Source organism: Olea europaea, unplaced genomic scaffold, assembly GCF_002742605.1.
Source record: "Olea europaea var. sylvestris unplaced genomic scaffold, O_europaea_v1 scaffold416, whole genome shotgun sequence".
NCBI classification, from domain to species: Eukaryota; Viridiplantae; Streptophyta; class Magnoliopsida; order Lamiales; family Oleaceae; genus Olea; species Olea europaea.
Window position 1 is genome coordinate 279,157 of NW_019261362.1, and position 20,449 is coordinate 299,605.

The 20,449-nt window shown below is 36.1% G+C and overlaps 2 protein-coding genes across 2 annotated transcripts; both read left to right on the forward strand.

Moving 5' to 3' along the window:
- Positions 1-2,548: 2,548 nt before the first annotated feature.
- On the forward strand, positions 2,549-4,685 carry LOC111387662. The gene is made up of 3 exons (XM_023012235.1): positions 2,549-3,046; positions 3,129-3,925; positions 4,010-4,685. Exons 1-3 carry the CDS (start codon positions 2,549-2,551, stop codon positions 4,683-4,685), a joined length of 1,971 nt encoding a protein of 656 aa, XP_022868003.1.
- Positions 4,686-6,435: 1,750 nt separating this feature from the next.
- LOC111387663 (uncharacterized mitochondrial protein AtMg00810-like) lies at positions 6,436-8,608 on the forward strand. The gene is made up of 2 exons (XM_023012236.1): positions 6,436-7,179; positions 8,483-8,608. Exons 1-2 carry the CDS (start codon positions 6,436-6,438, stop codon positions 8,606-8,608), a joined length of 870 nt encoding a protein of 289 aa, XP_022868004.1.
- The last annotated feature ends 11,841 nt before the right edge of the window (positions 8,609-20,449 follow it).

Below are 20,449 nucleotides of genomic sequence, written 5' to 3' on the forward strand. Positions count from 1 at the left end.
GATACTTGACAACAATGCAAGTGTCAAACAACGTGTCAAAAATTAGGGTACAAATAGCTAAGTTCAATCGGTAAGAACCTTGCTATATGTACACTATGGTGTACACTTTAGTTTACACTTTGCCAGGAGACATTACCATGTTGGACAGTTTAAATTTTGAATAGTTTTCTCATCCAATCGACACTTGACAACAGTGCAAGTGTCAAACAACGTGTCAAAAATCAGTGTACAAATAGCAAAGATCAATGAGTGAGAACCTTATGACATATACACTATGGTGTACACTTTAGTTTACACTTTACCACGTGACATTACCCTATTGGACAATTTAAATTTCAAATAGTTTTCCCATCCAATTGATACTTAATAACAATGCGAGTGTCAAACAACGTGTCAAAAATCAATGTACAAATATCAAAGTTCAATCGGTAAGAACCTTGCTACACGTACACTTTGGTTTACACTTTACCACGTGACATTACCATGTAGGATAGTTTAAATTTCAAATAGTTTTTTCATCCAATTGAAACTTGACAACAATGCAAGTGTCAAACAACGTGTCGAAAATCAGTGTACAAATAACAAAGTTCAATCGATAAGAACCTTTCTGCATATACACTATGGTGTACACTTTAGTTTGCACTTTGCCACGTGACATTCCTATATTGGACAGTTTAAATTTCAAACAATTTTCCCATCCAATTGGCACTTGACAACAATGCATGTATCAAACAACGTGTCGAAAATCAGTGTACAAATAGCAAAGTTCAATCGGTAAGGACCATGCCAATTGTACTCCATGGTGTACACTTTAGTTTACACTTTACCATGTGACATCACCCTGCTGGACAGTTTAGATTTCAAACAATTTTTCCATCCAATTGACACTTCACAGCAATGCAAGTGTCAAAAATCAGTGTACAAATAGGAAAGTTTAATCGGTAAGACCTTTGTTACATGTATCAAATAGTTTTCCCATTCAATTAACACTTAACAACAATACAAGTGTCAAATAACGTGTCAAAAATCAGATTACAAATACCAAAGTTCAATCGGTAAGGACCTTGCTATATGTACACTATGATGTACACTTTAGTTTTCACTTTGCCACGTGAAATTGCCCTGTTGGACAGCTTAAATTTCAAACAGTTTTTCCATCCAATTGATACTTGACAACAATGCAAGTGTCAAACAACGTGTCAAAAATTAGGATTGTTAGGTCTGAAATTGTAATTGGCATTCTATGAACAGAAAGGGACTTAATTGAACATGTTTAAAAGTCAAGGCTTGATGTGCAATATTTTTTAGTTGTTAGGGTTTGGTTTGTGTATGGAAAAGGAGTCAGCCAAAAATTATATATATACACAACAGAAAATGGCAAAAGGCGTGGCTGCTGGGGGAATTAAAAAAAAGGGCTGCTACTTGAGGAATAAAATAATAGAGGCTATTAATTAAATTATCTTTATCACATGCATGAGAGACAAAGTAGATTTGAAGAATTTGCAGCCGTCGAATTGGGTATATATATTCACGAAAAGCTGAAGCAAATTTGGGGTTGAATTGGACAAATACACGTGCTATTGAAAGTCTAAAGTTGTGGCAGTTTTCTGGTAATATACTTAATCAATATACAACCGCTTGGGGTTCATTTGAAAAGTCAACAATTGATGGCTATCTTTATTGTGTATATTCACAACATTATTGGCAGTAGTTTTTGAAGGATTATGTGGACAAGAATTCTGGAATTAAGAAGTTACTAGCTGCTGAATTTTTATATATACACACAACATTATTTGCTACAATTTTTAAGAAAATTAGAGATTGCCATATTGCTCTTACATTGAGAAACATCCTCCCATATTCTTTCAAGAAATCCAAGGAGTGCTTCAAGAGATTAATTATCTTCTTCGTTCTTGTAATCTGACAATCCGTTGTGTGGGGAAAACATCAAAGTTTGTGAAGACAAAACACCACGGTTCCTCAATCCTTTGAGGAACGGACTCTCTCATTGGAGGATTGAAAGAGGTGGACGATAAGCATAGGAACTGAACAAGAACAAGAGGTTCTTGGAATTCTACTTGGTAATACAATCAACTAAAGACCAGGAGGCTGTATTGGATAGCAGATTGGGTTGTAGGAGATAGATCGAGAAGCTAACAGGAGCAGTATCTACAGCAGTAGATAGTGAGACTGGAACATCGGGTCTGACTGGGTATGGAGTTTGACAGAACTTGTACTTGCCTGATTGGTATAGTGGAAACTACTGGCTTGGTCCCGGAGTTTTACCCACATTGAGGTTTCTCCATCATCAAACAATTATATTCTTTATATTTCTACAATTTACTTATTTTCGGTAATTCAATGTAGGATAGTAAAGCATGTGAATTGACTTGGACATATTAATAATTTGACTTGTTGCATTTATTAATTAATTTGTAAATTTCACATAAACACCTATTCACCCCCCTCTAGGTGTTATTTGGGTCAAACTACGTTATTTCAAGTGGTATCAGAACTAAAACTCGAGTCCTGACCCATTGTTGTCTAGATGAGTCAATCACTGTCTGTGCCTCCGTATTTTGACGGAAGCAACTATGCCTACTGGAAGGTTAGGATGCGTACTTTTCTCAAGTCCTTAGATGAACGTGTTTGGGTGAGTGTACAAAATGGTTGGAAACCTCCTTCCACAACTGTGTCAGGTGTTGTCAATCTAACTGATATTTCACTTTGGACAATGGAAGAATTAGCTGATTGCAATTGGAATAGCAAAGGACTTCATGCCTTGTTTATGGCCATGTCTCCCGAAGAATTTAGAAGGGTGTCAATGTGTGAGACTACTAAAGAAGTATGGGACATTCTAGAGACTATGCATGAGGGAACTAAAATCCTGAAAAATTCAAAATTACAAATGCTAACCTCGAGGTTTGAAGAAATCAGGATGAAGGATGATGAATCGTTTGATGAGTTTTATGCAAAATTGAATGACATTGTAAATTCTAGTTTCAATCTAGGTGAGAAGATTCCCGAGTCAAAAATTGTGAGAAAGGTTCTTAGGTCTTTGCCCGAGAGATTTAGACCTAAGGTTACAGCCCCTTCAAACCTATGAACTCACTATCTCACAACCTAAGAAAAACAAGTCCATAGCGCTGAACACAGTTGGAAAAGAAGAGTCTGAGTCGTCTGACATAGAAACCCTTAAAGATGAGAAAATAGCTTACTTCCTAAAGAAGTTCCAGAAAGCTTTAAAGGACAAGAGATGGTCCCAAGACAAAAATAGAGGAGTCCCTAGTAAATTCCAAAAAGAGAAAAGTGATAAACCAATTGCTAGGAAGTCTAGTAAGAAATCTCAAGTTGTTAGGTGCCATGAGTGTCAGGGATTTGGGCACTATAGAAATGAATGTCCCAACTTTAAGAAAAATCTAAAAAAGGGAAGGAGCAAAGCATTAGCTGTGTCATTGACTGATGATGAATCAAACTCAAGTGATCAAAGGTATACCTCCAGTAGTGAAGATGAAAAAGGTTATATGGCTTTTGTATCTACAGTTAAGAGTGAGTCAGATAAGGATGGTGAGAAGGTTGAGGAGGATGTAGAGAGTGAGAAGTCTAGTGACGAGACTGAGGATGAGACGGATATACATGAGGCTTATCAACTTCTGTTTAAAGAGAGTCTCAAGATTAAAAAGGTAAATAAGGCCCTATTTAAGAAGGTAGACGAGCTTGAGAGAGAGAAAGAGAGACTCACTAATGATCTTCATGTCTCATCTAAAAACCTTAGTGAGTTGAAGTGTGTCAATGAAAAGCTAGAGGACAGGGTTAAGACACTAACTTGTGAGTTAGAGAAATCTAATATTCAACTGCAGTCTTTTATGAGTGGGACTAAGAAACTAGATGACCCGTTAGGAATGAACAAACCCACTGGGAATAGGTAAGGTCTAGGATTTGTGAAGAGTGATAGCAACGTGACTAGTTCATCCAAGACCACATTCGTGCCTGCTTCCAACTATTCTAGTATTTCAATCAATCATGAATCCAAAAGTAAGAGTGTCACTGAACTGAATGCAACTAGAGCCCGTAAGATTTCCACACCAAAATTTCAGCACCAACCATCACATGCATTTGAGCCTAGGTTCATACCCATTTGTCATCACTGTGGTGCTTTAGGACACACGGGACCTAGGTGTCATAAGCTAGCAAATAGAAATAGAAGTCAGGATATCCCTAGTCAAGTAAACTTCCTTTCAAATCAGGTTAGTCACTTAACTAAGATGGTGACAAAATTGACTAGGATCACCTTGACCTCTAGAAAAGTTTGGGTCAAGAAATCTGATGTGGGTAGGTATGGTGAGAATTCAAATTGTTCTGTAGCTCATGTTGCATATAAGGCTCAAAATACATGTATGTGGTATCTTGATAGTGCTTGTTCTAGACACATGTGCGGTAATAAGGCCTTATTCTCTACCTTTGATGACTACAACAGTGGTGTAGTTACCTTTGGAGACAGGGGTACGGCACCTATCCATGGTAAAGGCACCATCAACATATCTGGACTTCCTACTATATCTAATGTGCTTTATGTAGAGGGTCTTAAGTCCAATCTGTTGAGCATTAGTCAAATTTGTGATGCTGACTATGAAGTGAGTTTTAAATGTTGTGTGCAAGCCGTGTCGACAAGGAAAACAACTTAGGATAAACCATAAACGAACATCTAAAATCTTGACTGACAAAACATTAGAACTTCTCCATGTGGATTTAATGGGACCTTCTAGAATTGAGAGTCTGGGAGGTCAACGTTATATTCTTGTTGTAGTAGACAACTTCTCTACATACACCTGGATTGAGCTACTAAGAGAAAAATTCGAGACTTGTGATCTGGTTAAATCTTTGTGTAAAAGACTCAGAATTGAATAAAATCTTTCGATTTCTAGGATTCGAAGTGATCATGGAAAAGAGTTTGAAAACTCTAATCTTGAAAACTTCTGTTTGGAGGAGGGAATTCAGCATGAGTTCTCCTCACCAATCACTCCACAACAAAATGGGGTTGTTGAGAGGAAAAATAGAGTGCTACAGGAAATGGCTAGAGCCATGCTTCACGGCAAGGATCTAGCAATGCATTTCTGGGATGAAGCTATTAACACCACATGCCACATAGTAAATAGGGTATACTTGAGACCGAAATCAAACAAGACTCCCTATGAGATATGGAAAGGCAAAAAGCCTAATGTTAAATACTTTCGGGTGTTTGGCAACAAGTGTTACATTATGAGGGATAGAGAAAATCGAGGCAAGTTTGATTCCAAAAGTGATGAAGGGTTTTTTCTAGGGTACTCTAGGAATAGTAGAGCCTATCGAGTATACAACTTACGTACTCAGAATGTCATGGAGTCTATAAATGTTGTTGTTGATGATGCTTTCTATAAGGAAGAGAGTATTGAAAATGGGGTAGATTAGATGATCTAAGTGATGATCAAGGACCCACAACCGAAGATAAAGAACAATCAATTCCAAAATCTTCGCTATTCCCCAAAGGCATAGACATTTCTGTTAAGGATCCTTCACCTCGTGAATAAACTAAGCTTCCTAGAGAACCATCATCCAGGGTCAAATCTAACCATCCTAAGGTCAACATCATTGGGGATCTAGATGAAGGTATGAGGTTAAGAAAGAGAGTTCTGAATAACCTAACCTATACAAGTTATGTATCCCAGATTGAGCCTAAGAAAGTTGAGGAAGCTCTTAAAGATGAATGCTGGGTGAATGCAATGCATGAGGAGCTTAATCAATTTGTTCGAAACAATGTTTGGTATCTAGTGCCTAGGCCTGATGATTGCAATGTGATAGGTACTAAGTGGATTTTCAAGAACAAGACTGATGACTAGGGTACCATAACAAGAAATAAGGCTAGGCTAGTTGCTCAGGGGTACACTCAGGTTGAAGGGGTAGATTTTGATGAGACATTTGACCCTTAGGCTAGTTGCTCAGGGGTACACTCAGGTTGAAGGGGTAGATTTTGATGAGACATTTGCCCCTGTTGCACGTCTTGAGTCCATTCACATCCTTCTTGCGGTTGCTTGTACTTTAGGGTTCAAACTGTATCAAATGGATGTCAAGAGTGCCTTTTTGAATGGAATACTTCAAGAAGAGGCATATGTTGAATAGCCCAAAGGATTCATCGATCCTAAGTTTCCTCATTATGTCTACAAATTGAATAAAGCCTTGTATTGTCTGAAATAAGCTCCTAGAGCTCGGTATGATAGACTCACTACATATCTCGTTGATCATGGTTTTTCACGAGGTGGTGCAGACAGAACTCTATTCATTAGACATATTGAAGAAACCATAACTATAGCACAGATCTATGTTGATGATATTGTGTTTGGCTCTCCCATTGACTCCCTTGCTCATGAATTTGCTGAATGTATGAAATGAGAATTTGAAATGAGTATGGTTGGAGAGCTAAGTTACTTCCTTGGCCTTCAAGTAAAGCAAAGTGATTATGGGTTGTTTAACTCTCAATCAAAGTATGCCAAAGACCTAGTTAAGCGATTTGGACTGGATAGTAAAAAATACACAAGGACACCTATGAGCACAAGTGCTAAGTTAGGTCATGATCCTATAGGTAGAAGTGTTGATCAGACATTGTATAGGAGTATGATAGGTAGCTTACTCTACCTTACAGCCAGTAGACCTGACATAGCTTTCAGTGTTGGCGTGTGTGTGAGATTTCAAGCAGATCCTAAGGAATCCCATTTTAGTACAGTGAGACGTATCATTAGGTATGTGAATGGGACTATAAATCATGGGATCTTATTTTCTAGAGAGTCAAATCTTGAACTCGCCGACTATTCTGATGCCGATTGGGCTGGAAATGCCGATGATAGGAAGAGTACCTCGGGTGGATGCTTCTATGTTGATTCTAATCTTGTGTCATGGATGAGTAAGAAACAAAAATCAGTTTCTCTGTCTATAGCCGAGACAGAATACATTGCAGTCGATAGCTGCTGCACTCAATTGCTTTGGATGAAGCAAATGTTGAGTGATTATGGGATAAATCAGGGCACCATAACCGTGTTTTGTGATAACACCAGCGCTATCAACATCTCCAAAAATCCTATTCAATATTCTAGGACTAAACATATTGATATTCGTCATCACTTCATCCGTGAACTTGTTGAGTCCAATGTAAACTCGAGTGTACACCATAGTGTACATCTAGTAAGGTCCATACCGATTGAACTTTGCTATTTGTAAACTAATTTTTGGCACGTCGTTTGACACATTTATGGTTGTCAAGTGTCAGTTGGATGGGAAAATTATTTGAAATTTAAACTGTCCAACAGTGTAATGTCACGTGGCAAAGTGTAAAGTAAAGTGTACACCATGGTGTACATGTAGCAAGGTCCTTACCAATTAAACTTTGCTAATTGTACACTGATTTTCGACACGTTGTTTGACACTTGAATTGTTGTCAAGCGTCAATTGGATGGGAAAACTAATTGAAATTTAAACTACCCAATAGGGTAACGATATCTGGCAAAGTGTAAACTAAAGTGCACACTATAGTTTACATGTCGCATAGTTCTTACCTATTGAACTTTACTATTTGCACACTGATTTTTGATACGTTGTTTCACACTTGTATTATGGTCAAGTGGCAATTGGACGGGAAAATTGTTTGAAATTTAAACTGTCCAACAGTGTAATATCACGTGGCAAAGTGTAAACTAAAGTGTACACGATAGTGTACATATAGCAAGGTTCTTATCGATTAAACTTTGCTATTTGTACACTGATTTTTGACACGTTGTTTGACACTTGCATTATTGTTGAGTATCAATTGGATGGGAAAAATGTCACGTGGCAAAGTGTAAACTAAAGTGTACATGTCGTAAGGTTCTTACCAATTAATCTTTGCTATTTGTACACTGATTTTTGTCACGTTGTTTGACACTTGCATTGTTGTCAAATGTCAATTGGATGAGAAAACTATTTGAAATTTAAATTGTCCAACATGGCAATGTCTCGTGGCAAAGTGTAAACTAAAGTGTACACCATAGTGTACATATAGCAAGGTTCTTACCGATTGAACTTAGCTATTTGTACCCTTGAAATAATATAGTTTGACCCAAATAATACCTAGAGGGGAGGTGAATAGGTGTTTATGCGGAATTTTACAAATTAATTAATAAATGCAACAAGTCACAATTATTAATGTGTCCAAATCAATTCCCATGCTTTTTTATCCTACGTTGAATTACTGGAAATAAGTAAATTACAGAAATATAAATAACACAATTGTTTGATGACGGAGAAACCCCAATGTGGGTAAAACTCCAGGACCAAGCCAATAGTTTCCACTATACCAATCAGACAAATACAAGTTCTGTCAAACTCCGTAACCAGTTAGACCCGCTGTTCCAGTCCCACTATCTACTGTCGTAGATACTGCTAATCTCCTACTAGTTTCCCGATCTATCTCCTGCAGCCCAATCTGCTATCCAATACAGCCTCCTGGTTTTTAGCTGATTGTATCACCAAGTGGAATTCCAAGAACCTCCTATTCTTGTCCAGTTCCTACGCTTGTCGTCCACCTCTCTCAATCCTCCAATGAGAGAATCCGTTCCTCAAAGGATTAAGGAACCATGGTGTTTTGTCTTCACTAACTTTGATGGTTTCCCCACACAACAGATTGTCGGATTACAAGAACGAAGAAGATGAATTAATCTCTTGAAGCACTCCTTGAATCTCTTGAAAGAATATGGGAGGATGTTTCTCAATGTAAGAGCAATATGGCAATCTCTAATTTTCTTAAAAACTGCAGCAAATAATGTTGTGTGTATATATAAAAATTCAGCAGCTAGTAACTTCTTAATTCCAGAATTCTTGTCCACAAAATCCTTCAAAAACTACTGCCAACAATGTTGTGAATATACACAATAAAGATAGCCATCAATTGTTGACTTTTCAAATGAACCCCAAGTGGTTGTGTATTGATTAAGTATATTACCAGAAAACTGCCACAACTTTGGACTTCCAACAGCACGTGTATTTGTCCAATTCAACCCCAAATTTGCTTCAGCTTTTCGTGAATAAATATACCCAATTCGGTGGCTACAAATTCTTCAAATCTGCTTTGTCTCTCATGCATGTGATAAAGATAATTTAATTAGCAGCCTCCATTATTTTATTCCTCAAGCAGCAGCCCCCTTTTTTTTAATTCCCCCAGCAGCCACGCCTTTTGCCATTTTCTGTTGTGTATATATATAATTTTTGGCTGACTCCTTTTCCATACACAAACAAACCCTAACAACTATACAATATTGCACATCAAGCCTTAACTTTTAAACATGTTCAATTAAGTCCCTTTTTGTTCATAGAATGCCAATTACAATTTTAGACCTAACAATCTCCCCCTTTGGTGTTCTATGACAAAACTATACAAATTCAAGTCAAGGAATTACAATCAATCAAAACAACCTAAACTTCCCAGCATTCGAGTCACCGAGTCTTGCATTCCTTGTTGTACATGTTTCCTGAAATCCAAAAACTCACATACCCAGTGTAAAAGCATGTGATACAGGAAATATAGAAATTAAAGCACTTAATCACTAATTAACATGCTAGTTTAAGACGTAACATAAATGTCAATCAAAACGCCAACCGAAACATTAACATCACTAAACATCAAAACTCAAACAGCTATGAATGTGATATGGAATGTAATGTAACACTCCCCCTTACTGCAAACTTTCATATTTTTATGCAGTAGGTAAATGTATCTATGTCTCTCTCCAACGACCCCTAGACATAGCAATGTAATGCAAGTAATGTCAATCAACAAAATGTGCATGCATATGCAATAGTTCTCTTATGTGCATGCTCTCATTTTCCATTTTCTCCCCCTCAGTATATACATTTTCTCTCCCCCTTTTTGTTACAAATGTCGAAGGGAATCACATTAAGACCAAGTCGAGCAATAACACATAACTATTAAAAATGCAGTTGATAGCATGTAAAAGCAAAATTAACAAGTAGTATACCTCTCCACATACTTAGTTCAGTCCAAAATGAAGTAATAAAAATATAAGTGACTCGTGTGTAAAGTGTCACTAATCAAATGCAAGCAAGACTCCAAACCTTAATTTTGTGAGAAGGGACATGTCAATCACTGCTAATAAGTATATTCTCCTACTAATGAAAGTCAAACAATGTAATGTGCAGTAAGACCTATTCTTATCATATTTACTTATCTCCCCTTACTATGAACTTCTATATTTTTCAGATTTTCATATTATTCCAGCTCTCCATATTTGACACATGTTTCTCATTTTTCTAGCTCATTAATTTTTCATCTTAAGTGCAAGTTCTTCTCCATTAGACGACTAAGATGACCCCTGTAGCGAGCTTTAGGCCGGTTAACCCAAGTTAGTTGACCATAGGCACCAAGTTTTATAGGACTCCGCAGGCTTAATTGCTCGAGTCAAATAGGCCCCGAAGAAGAACATTAAGATATGAGCTTATTATAATGGGAGGATTATTTTTGGGTTTAGGTCTACTAAATAATGGTCAATTCATGTTCAAAGTCACCTTATTAACATGTGACAGCCATCCCAAATCTCACACACACGGTAGAGTTCCACTAACAAATTCATAGTGTGTGCAGTGCAGATGGTATATGAAGACACATATACTAAGTACTCCATGATGACCTAAACAACCAATGGAAATAATGCTACAACTTTTCCATTTTAGCTCATACATGGTCACAACATACAAGTTTTAGAATTATATATCAAGCTTTAGAAATTTCCCCCCTTTTTATTTTTTATTTTTTAATTTAAATTCTTTTAACATGAATGCGCCACACAGTTGTGCCACCACAATTTTTGTATTTTTTATTTAATTTTTGTATTTTTTATTTTTTTAATGAAGAGATGACAAACATATGAAGAAGATAAATACAAACAAAATGAACATGCAATGAAATGAATGCAAAAATGGACGCGGATGTGAATTGTACATGAATGTTCCTATAAAACTTGTCAAGGAGGTACACAAACACTAATAGCCTTCCCAAGTGACTCGAATCTCAAACCATCTAAAGGTTTAGTGAACAGATCTGCAAGCTAATTTTCTGTAGTTAAATTTCAAATAGTTTTCCCATCCAATTGACAGTTGACAACAAGGTAAGTGTCAAACAACATGTCAAAAATCAGTGTACAAATAACAAAGTTCAATAGGCAAGGACCTTGCCACATGGACTCTAGGGTATACACTTTAGTTTACACTTTGCCACGTGACATTTCTCTATTGGACAGTTTAAATTTCGAACAATTTTCCTTCCTAATTGACACATGACAACAATGCAGGTGTCAAACAACGTGTCAAAAATATGGGTACAAATAGCAAAGTTCGATCTGTAAGAACCCTGCGATTTGTACACTATGGTGTATACTTCAGTTTACACTTTGTAATGTGACATTACCCTGTTGGACAGTTTAAATTTCAAATAGTTTTCCCATCCAATTGATGCTTGACAAGAATGCAATTGTGACACAACGTGCCAAAAATCAGTGTACAAATAGCAAAGTTCAATCGGTAAGAACCTCACGACATGTACACTCTGTGTGCACTTTAGTTTACACTTTGCCATGTATCATTACCCTGTTGGGTAGTTTAAATTTCAAAAAATTTTCCCATCCAATTGACAGTTGATGACAATGTAAGTATTAAACAACGTGTCGAAAATTAGTGTACAAATAGTAAAGTTCTATCGGTAAGGACCACGACAGATGTGCACTCTAGTGTACACTTTAGTTTACACTTTCCCATGTCACATTACCCTATTGGATAGTTTAAATTTCAATTAGTTTTTCCATCCAATTAACACTTGACAACAATGTAAGTGTCAAACAACGTGTCGAAAATCTGTGGACAAATAGTAAAGCTCTATCGCTAATGACCTTGCCTCATGTACACTATGGTGTACACATTAGTTTACACTTTGCACAATTTAAATTTCAAACAGTTTTTCCAACCAATTGACACTTGCCAACTATGCAAGCATTAAACAACGTGTCGAAAATCTGTGTACAAATAGCAACGTTCAATCGGTAAGGACCTTGCTACATTTACACCATGGTGTACACTTTGGTTTACACTTTGCCACGAGATATTACACTGTTGGATAGTTTAAATTTATAATAGTTTTCCCGTCCAAGTGACACTTCACAACAATGCAGGTGTCAAACAATGTGCCAAAAATCAGTTTACAAATAGTAAATTTCAATTGGTATGGACTTACTAGATGTACACTATGGTGTACACATTAGTTTACACTTTGCCACGTGACATTACCCTGTAGAACAGTTTAAATTTCAAACAGTTTTCCCATCCAATTGAAACATGACAACAATGCAAGTGTCAAACAACGTGTCAAAATCAGATCACAAATAGCAAAGTTCAATCGGTAAGGACCTTGCAACATGTACACTATGGGGTACACTTTTGTTTCACTTTGCCACATGACATTACCCTATTGGACAGCTTAAATTTCAAATAGTTCTCCCATCCAATTGATACTTAGCAACAATGCAAGTGTTAAACAACGTGTCAAAAATCAGTGTACAAAGAGCAAAGTTCAATCGATAAGAACCTTGCTATATGTACACTGTGGTGTACACTTTAGTTTACACTTTGCCACAAAACATTACCCTTTTAGACGATTTAAATTTCAAATAGTTTTCCCATCCAATTGATGTTTCACAGCAATGCAAGTGTCAAAAATCAGTGTACAAATAGCAAAGTTGAATCGAGAATACCTTGCTACATGTATCAAATAGTTTTCCCATTCAATTAACACTTGAAAACAATGCATGTGTCAAACAACGTGTCAAAAATCAATTTACAAATAGTAGAGATCAATCGATGAGAACCTAGCGACATGTACATTATAGTGTACACTTTAGTTTACACTATGCCACATGACATTACCTTGTTGGACAGTTTAAATTTCAAATAGTTTTCCCATCTAATTGATACTTGACAACAATTCAAGTGTCAAACAACGTGTCAAAAATCAGTGTACAAATTGCAAAGTTAAATCGGTAAGGACCTTGTTACATGTACACCGTGGTGTACACTTTAGTTTACACTTTGGCACTTGATGTTACACTGGTGGACAGTTTAAATTTAAAATAGTTTTCCCATCCAATTGACACTTGACAACAATGCAGGTGTCAAACAATGTGCCAAAAATCAGTTTACAAATAGCAAAGTTCAATTGGTATGGACCTTGCTAGATGTACAATATGATGTATACTTGAGTTTACACTTTGCCACATGACATCGCCCCAGTAGACAGTTTAAATTTCAAACGATTTTTTCATCCAATTGATACTTGACAACAATACAAGTGTCAAAATTCAGTGTACAAATAGCAAAGTTCAATCGGTAAGAACCTTGCTATATGTACACAATGGTGTACACTTTAGTTTACACTTTGCCACGTGACATTACCCTATTGGACAGTTTAAATTTCAAATAGTTTACCCATCCAATTGACACTTAACAACAATGCAAGTGTCAAACAACATGTCAAAAATCTATGTATAAATAACAAGGATTAATCGGTAAGAACCTTGCGACATGTACACTATGGTGTACCGTTTAGTTTACACTTTGCCACGTGACATTAGCCTATTGGACAGTTTAAATTTCAAATAGTTTTCCCATCCTATTGACACTTTACAATAATACAAGTGTCAAAAATGTGTCAAAAATCAGTTAAGTAGCAAAGTTCAATCGGTAAGGATCTCGCTACATGTACAGTGTGGTGTATACTTTAGTTTACACTTTGCCATGTGACATTATGCTGTTCGGCATTTTAAATTTCAAACTATTTTCTTATCCAATTGACACTTGACAACAATGAAAGTGTGGAGCAACGTATCAAAAATCAGTGTACAAATAGCAACGATCAATCGATAAAGACCTTGCTACCTGTACACTATGGTGTACACTTTAGTTTACTCTTTGCCACATGACATTATCTTGTTGAATAGTTTAAATTTCAAACATCTTTCCCATCCAATAGATACTTGAAAACAATGCAAGTGTCAAACAACATGTCAAAAATCAGTGTACAAATAGCAAAGTTCAATCGGTAAGAACCTTGCTACTTGTACACTATGGTTTACACTTTAGTTTACACTTTATCACGTGACATTACCCTGTTGGACAGTTTAAATTTCAAACAGTTTTCCTATCCAATTGATGCTTGACAACAATGCAAGTTTGAAAGAACGTTTCAAAAATCAATCTACAAATAGCAAAATTCAATCGGTAAGAACCTTGCCACATGTATCAAATAGTTTTCCCATCCAATTGACACTTGACAAAAATGCAAGTCTCAAACAACGTGTCAAAAAATCAGTTTACAAATAGCAAAGTTCAATCGGTACGGATGTTGCTAATTGTACTCCATGGTGTACACTTTGGTTTACACTATGCAACGTGACACTACCATGTTGGACGGTTTATATTTCAAACAGTTTTCCTATCCAATTGACTCTTCACAACAATACAAGTGTCAAACAACGTGTCGAAAATCAATGTACAAATAGCAAAGTTAAATCGGTAAGGACCTTGCTACATGTACACCATGGTGTACACTTTAGTTACACTTTGCTACATGACATTATACTGTTGGACAGTTTAAATTTCAAATAGTTTTTCCATCCAACTGACACTTGACAATAATGCATGTGTCAAACGACGTACCAAAAATCTGTTTACAAATAGCAAAGTTCAATCGGTATGAACCTTGCTAGATGTACACTATGGTGTACACTTTAATTTACACTTTCCCACGTGACATTACCCTGTTGGACAGTTTAAATTTCAAATAGTTTTTCAGTCCTATTGATACTTGACAACAATGCAAATGTCAAACAACGTGTCAAAAATCAGTGTACAAATAGCAAAGTTTAATCGGTAAGAACCTTCCTATATGTACACAATGGTGTACACTTTAGTTTACACTTTGTCACGTGACATTACCCTATTGGACAGTTTAAATTTCAAACTATTTTCCAAGCCAATTGACACTTGAAAACAATGCAAGTGTCAAACAACGTATCAAAAATTTGTGTACAAACAGCAAAGATCAATCGGTAAGAACCTTGCGATAAGTACACTATGGTGTTCACTTTAGTTTACACTTTGCCACGTGACATTATTCTGTTGGACTGTTTAAATTTCAAATAGTTTTCCCATCCAATTGATACTTGACACTAATGCAAGTGTCAAAGAACGAGTCAAAACTCAATGTACAAATAGCAAAGTTCAATCGGTAAGAACCTTGCTATATGTACACTATGGTGCACACTTTAGTTTACACTTTGCCACATGACATTACAGTGTTGGGCAGTTTAAATTTCAAATAGTTTTCCCATCCAATTGACACTTGACAACAATGCAAGTGTCAAACAATGTGCCAAAAATCAGTTTACAAATAGCAAAGTTCTATCGGCATGGAACTAGCTACATGTACCCTATGGTGTACACTTTAGTTTACACTTTGTCACGTGACATTACCCTGTTGGACAGTTTAAATTTCAAACATTTTTCCTATCCAATTGATGCTTGACAACAATGCAAGTTTGAAAGAATGTTTCAAAAATCATTGTACAAGTAGCAAAGTTCAATCGGTAAGAACCTTTCTATATGTACGCTATGGTGTACACTTTAGTTTACACTTTGCCAAGTTCTATTACCCTATTGGACAGTTTAAATTTCAAGCAGTTTTCCCATCCAATTGACACCTGACGATAATACAAGTGTCAAACAATGTATCAAAAATTAGTGTAAAAGTAACAAAGTTAAATCGGGATGGCCCTTGCTACATGTACACCATGGTGTACACTTTAGTTTATACTTTGTCACGTGACAATACACTGTTGGACAGTTTAAATTAAAAACAATTTTCCCATCACATTGACGCTTTACAATAATGTAAGTTTGAAACAATGTGTCACTAATCAGTGTACAAATAGCAAAGTTAAATAGGTAAGAACCTTGCGACGTGTAAACTATGGTGTGCACTTTAGTTTATACTTCACCACGTATCGTTACCTTGTTGGGTAGTTTAAATTTCAAACAATTTTTCCATCCAATTGACACTTGACAACAATGCAAGTGTCAAACAACAAGTCAAAAATCAGTGTACAAATAGGAAAGTTCTATCAGTAAGGACCATGCCTCATGTACACTATGGTGTACACTTTAGTTTACACTTTGCCACGTGACATTACCCTATTGGACAGTTTAAATTTCAATTAGTTTTCCCAACCAATTAACACTTGACAACAATGCAAGTGTCAAACAACGTGTCGAAAATCAGTGTACAAATAGCAAAGTTAAATCGGTAAGGACCTTGCTACATGTACATCATGGTATACTCTTTAGCTTACACTTTGCCACGTGACGTCACATTGTTGGACAGTTTAAATTTCAATTAGTTTTCCCATCCAATTGACACTTGACAATAATGCATGTGTCAAACTACGCGTGGAAAATCAGTTTAGAAATAGCAAAGTTCGATCGGTATGGACCTTGCTAGATGTACACTATAGTTTACACTTTAGTTTACACCTTTCCACGTGACATTACGTTGTTGGACAGTTTAAATTTTAAATAGTTTTCCAGACCTATTGATACTTGACAACAATGCAAGTGTCAAACAACGTGTCAAAAACCAGTATACAAGTAACAAAGTTCAATTGGTAAGGATCATACTACATGTACACTATGGTGTACACTTTAGTTTACACTTTCCCACGTGAAATTACCCTGTTGGACAGTTTAAATTTCAAATAGTTTTCCCATCCAATTGTCACTTGACAACAATGCATGTGTCAAAAATTAGCGTTCAAGTAGCAAAGTTCAATCGTTAAGAACCTTGCGACATGTACACTATGGTGTGTACTTTAGCTTACACTTTGCCACGTGACATTAGCCTGTTGGATAGTTTTAAATTTCAAACAGTTTTCCCATCCAATTGACACTTGACAACAATGCAAGTTTCAAACAACATGTCAAAAATCAGTGTACAAATAGCAAAGATCAATCGGTAAGAACCTTGCGACATGTACACTATGGTGTGTACTTTAGCTTACACTTTGCCACGTGACATTAGCCTGTTGGATAGTTTTAAATTTCAAACAGTTTTCCCATCCAATTGACACTTGACAACAATGCAAGTTTCAAACAACATGTCAAAAATCAGTGTACAAATAGCAAAGATCAATCGGTAAGAACCTTGCGACATGTACACTATGGTGTGTACTTTAGCTTACACTTTGCCACGTGACATTAGCCTGTTGGATAGTTTTAAATTTCAAACAGTTTTCCCATCCAATTGACACTTGACAACAATGCAAGTGTGAAACAAAGTGTCAAAAATCAGTGTGCAAATGGTAAAGTTCAATCGGTAAGAACTTTACTATATGTACACTATGTTGTATATTTTAGTTTTCACTTTGCCACGTGACAATACCCTGTTGGACAGTTTAAATTTTAAACAGTTTACTTATCCAATTGATACTTGACAATAATGCAAGTGACAAATATTGTGCCAAAAATCAGTGTATAGATCGTAAAGTTCAATCGGTATAAACCATGCTACATGTACATTATGGTGAACACTTTAGTTTACATGTTTCCACGTGACATTACCCTGTTGGACCGTTTAAATTTCAAATAATTTTCCCATCCAATTGAAAGTTAACAACAATGCAAGTGTGAAACAACGTGTCAAAAATCAGTGTGCAAATAACAAAGTTCAATCGATAAGAACCTTGCTTCATGTACATTGTGGTGAACACTTCAGTTTACACTTTGCCACGTGACATTACCCGGCTGGACAGTTTAAATTCCAAACAGTTTTTCCAGCCAATTGACACTTGACGACAATGCAAGTATCAAACAACGTGTCAAAAATCAGTGTACAAGTAGGAAAGTTGAATTCGTAAGAACCTTGCTACATGTACACTACGGCGTACACTTTAGTTTACACTTTGTCATGTGACATTATCCCTTTGGACAGTTTAAATTTCAAACAGTTTTCCCATCTATTGACGCTTGACAACAATGCAAGTGTGAAACAACATGTCAAAAATCAGTATACAAATAGCATAGTTCAATCGGTAAGAACCTTGCAACATGTATGAAACAGTTTTCCCATCCAATTGACACTTAACAGCAATGCAAGTGTCAAACAACCTGTCAAAAAATCAGTTTACAAATAGTAAAGTTCAATCGGTATGGACCTTGCTACCTGTACACTATGGTGTACACTTTTATTTTCACTTTGCCATGTGACATTACACTTTAGTTTACACTTTGCCATGTGACATTACCCTGTTGAACAGTTTAAATTTCAAACAATTTTCCAATCCAATTGACACTTGACAATAATGCAAGTGTCAAACAACGTGTTAAAAATCAGAGTACAAATAGCAAAGTTCAATCGGTAAGAACCTTGCGACATGTAGACTATGGCATACACTTTAATTTACACTTTGCCACGTGCATTACCTTGTTGGTCTATTTAAATTTCAAACATTTTTCCCATCCAATTGAGACTTGACAACAATACAAGTGTCAAACAACATATCAAAAATCAGTGTACAAATAGCAAAGTTCCATCGGTAAGAACCTTGCTTCACGTACACAATGATTTACACTTTAGTTTACACTTTCCCATGTGACGTTAGTCTATTGCACAGTTTAAGTTTCAAACAGTTGTCCCATCCAATTGACACGTGGCAACAATGCAAGTGTCAAACAACATGTCAAAAATTAGTGTACAAATTGTAAAGTTCAATCGGTAACGACCTAGCCTAATGCACACTATGGTGTATACTTTAGTTTTACAGTTTGCCACGTGACGTTACCCAGTTGGATAGTTCAAATTTAAAACAATTTTTCCATCCAATTGATACTTGACAGCAATGCAAGTGTCAAACAACTTCTTGAAAATCAGGGTACAAATAACAAAGTTCAATCGGTATGGACCTTGCTAATTGTACCCTATGGTGTACACTTTAGTTTACACTTTCCCATGTAACATTACCCTATTAGACAGTTTAAATTTCAAATAATTTTCCCAACAATTGACACTTCACAGCAATGCAAGTGTCAAACAACATGTCAAAAATCAGTATACAAATAGTAAAGTTCAATCGGTAAGAACCTTGCTACATGTATCAAACAATTTTCCCATTCAATTAACACTTTACAACAATGCAAGTGCCAAACAACATGTTAAAAATCAAATTACAAATTGCAAAGTTCAATCGGTAAGGACCTTGCTACATGTACACTATAGTGTACACTTTAGTTTTCACTTAGCCACATGACGTTACCCTGTTGGACAGTATAAATTTCAAGCAGTTTTCTCATCCTATTAACACTTGACAACAATGTAAGTGTGAAACATCGCATCAAAAATCAGTGTACAAATAGCAAAGATCATTCGGTAAGAACCTTGCTACATGTACACTATGGTGTACACTTTAGTTTACACTTTCCTACATGACATTTCTCTATTGCACAGTTTAAATTTCAAACAGTTTTTTCTATCCAATTGACACCTGACAGTAATGCAAGTGTCAAACAACGTATCGAAAATCAGTGTACAAATTGTAAAATTCAATCGGTAAGGACCTTACCTCATGTACACTATGGTGTACACTGTAGTTTACACTTTGCCACGTGACATTACCCTGTTGGACAGTATAAATTTCGAACAATTTTTCCATCCAATTGACACTTTACAACAATGCAAGTGTCAAACAACGTGTCAAAAATCAGTATACAAATAACAAAGTTCAATCGGTAATGACCTTGCTAATTGTTCTCCATGTTGTACAATATAGTTTACACTTTGCCATGTGACATTACCCTATTGGACAGTTTCAATTTCAAATAGTTTTCCCAGCCAATTGACGCTTCATAGCAATGCAAGTGTCAAACAATGTTTCAAAAATCAGTGTACAAGTAGCAAAGTTCAATCGGTAAGAACCTTGCTACATATATCAAACTTTTTTCCCATTCAATTAATAATTGACAACAATGTAAGTGTTAAACATCATGTCAAAAATTAGATTACAAATAGCAAAGTTCAATTGGTTAAGACCTTGATACATGTATTCTATGGTGTACACTTTAGTTTTCACTTTGCCATGTGACATAACCCTGTTGGACAGTTTAAATTTCAAACAATTTTCCCATCCAATAGACACTTGACGACAATGCAAGTGTCAAGCAATGTGTCAAAAATTAGTGTACAAATAGTAAAGATCATTGGGTAAGAACCTTACTACATATACACCATGGTGTACACTTTAGTTTACACTTCCCCACGTGACATTACTCTATAACACAATTT

Coding starts and splice junctions, on each gene's coding strand:
- LOC111387662 (XM_023012235.1), top strand. CDS start 2,549: ATGAGTCAATCACTGTCTGTGCCTCCGTATTTTGACGGAAGCAACTAT. Junction 3,047..3,128: donor AGTCAAAAATTGTGAGAAAG/GTTCTTAGGTCT, acceptor TCACAACCTAAG/AAAAACAAGTCCATAGCGCT. Junction 3,926..4,009: donor AACAAACCCACTGGGAATAG/GTAAGGTCTAGG, acceptor CAACTATTCTAG/TATTTCAATCAATCATGAAT.
- LOC111387663 (XM_023012236.1), top strand. CDS start 6,436: ATGAGTATGGTTGGAGAGCTAAGTTACTTCCTTGGCCTTCAAGTAAAG. Junction 7,180..8,482: donor GTGAACTTGTTGAGTCCAAT/GTAAACTCGAGT, acceptor TATCTCCTGCAG/CCCAATCTGCTATCCAATAC.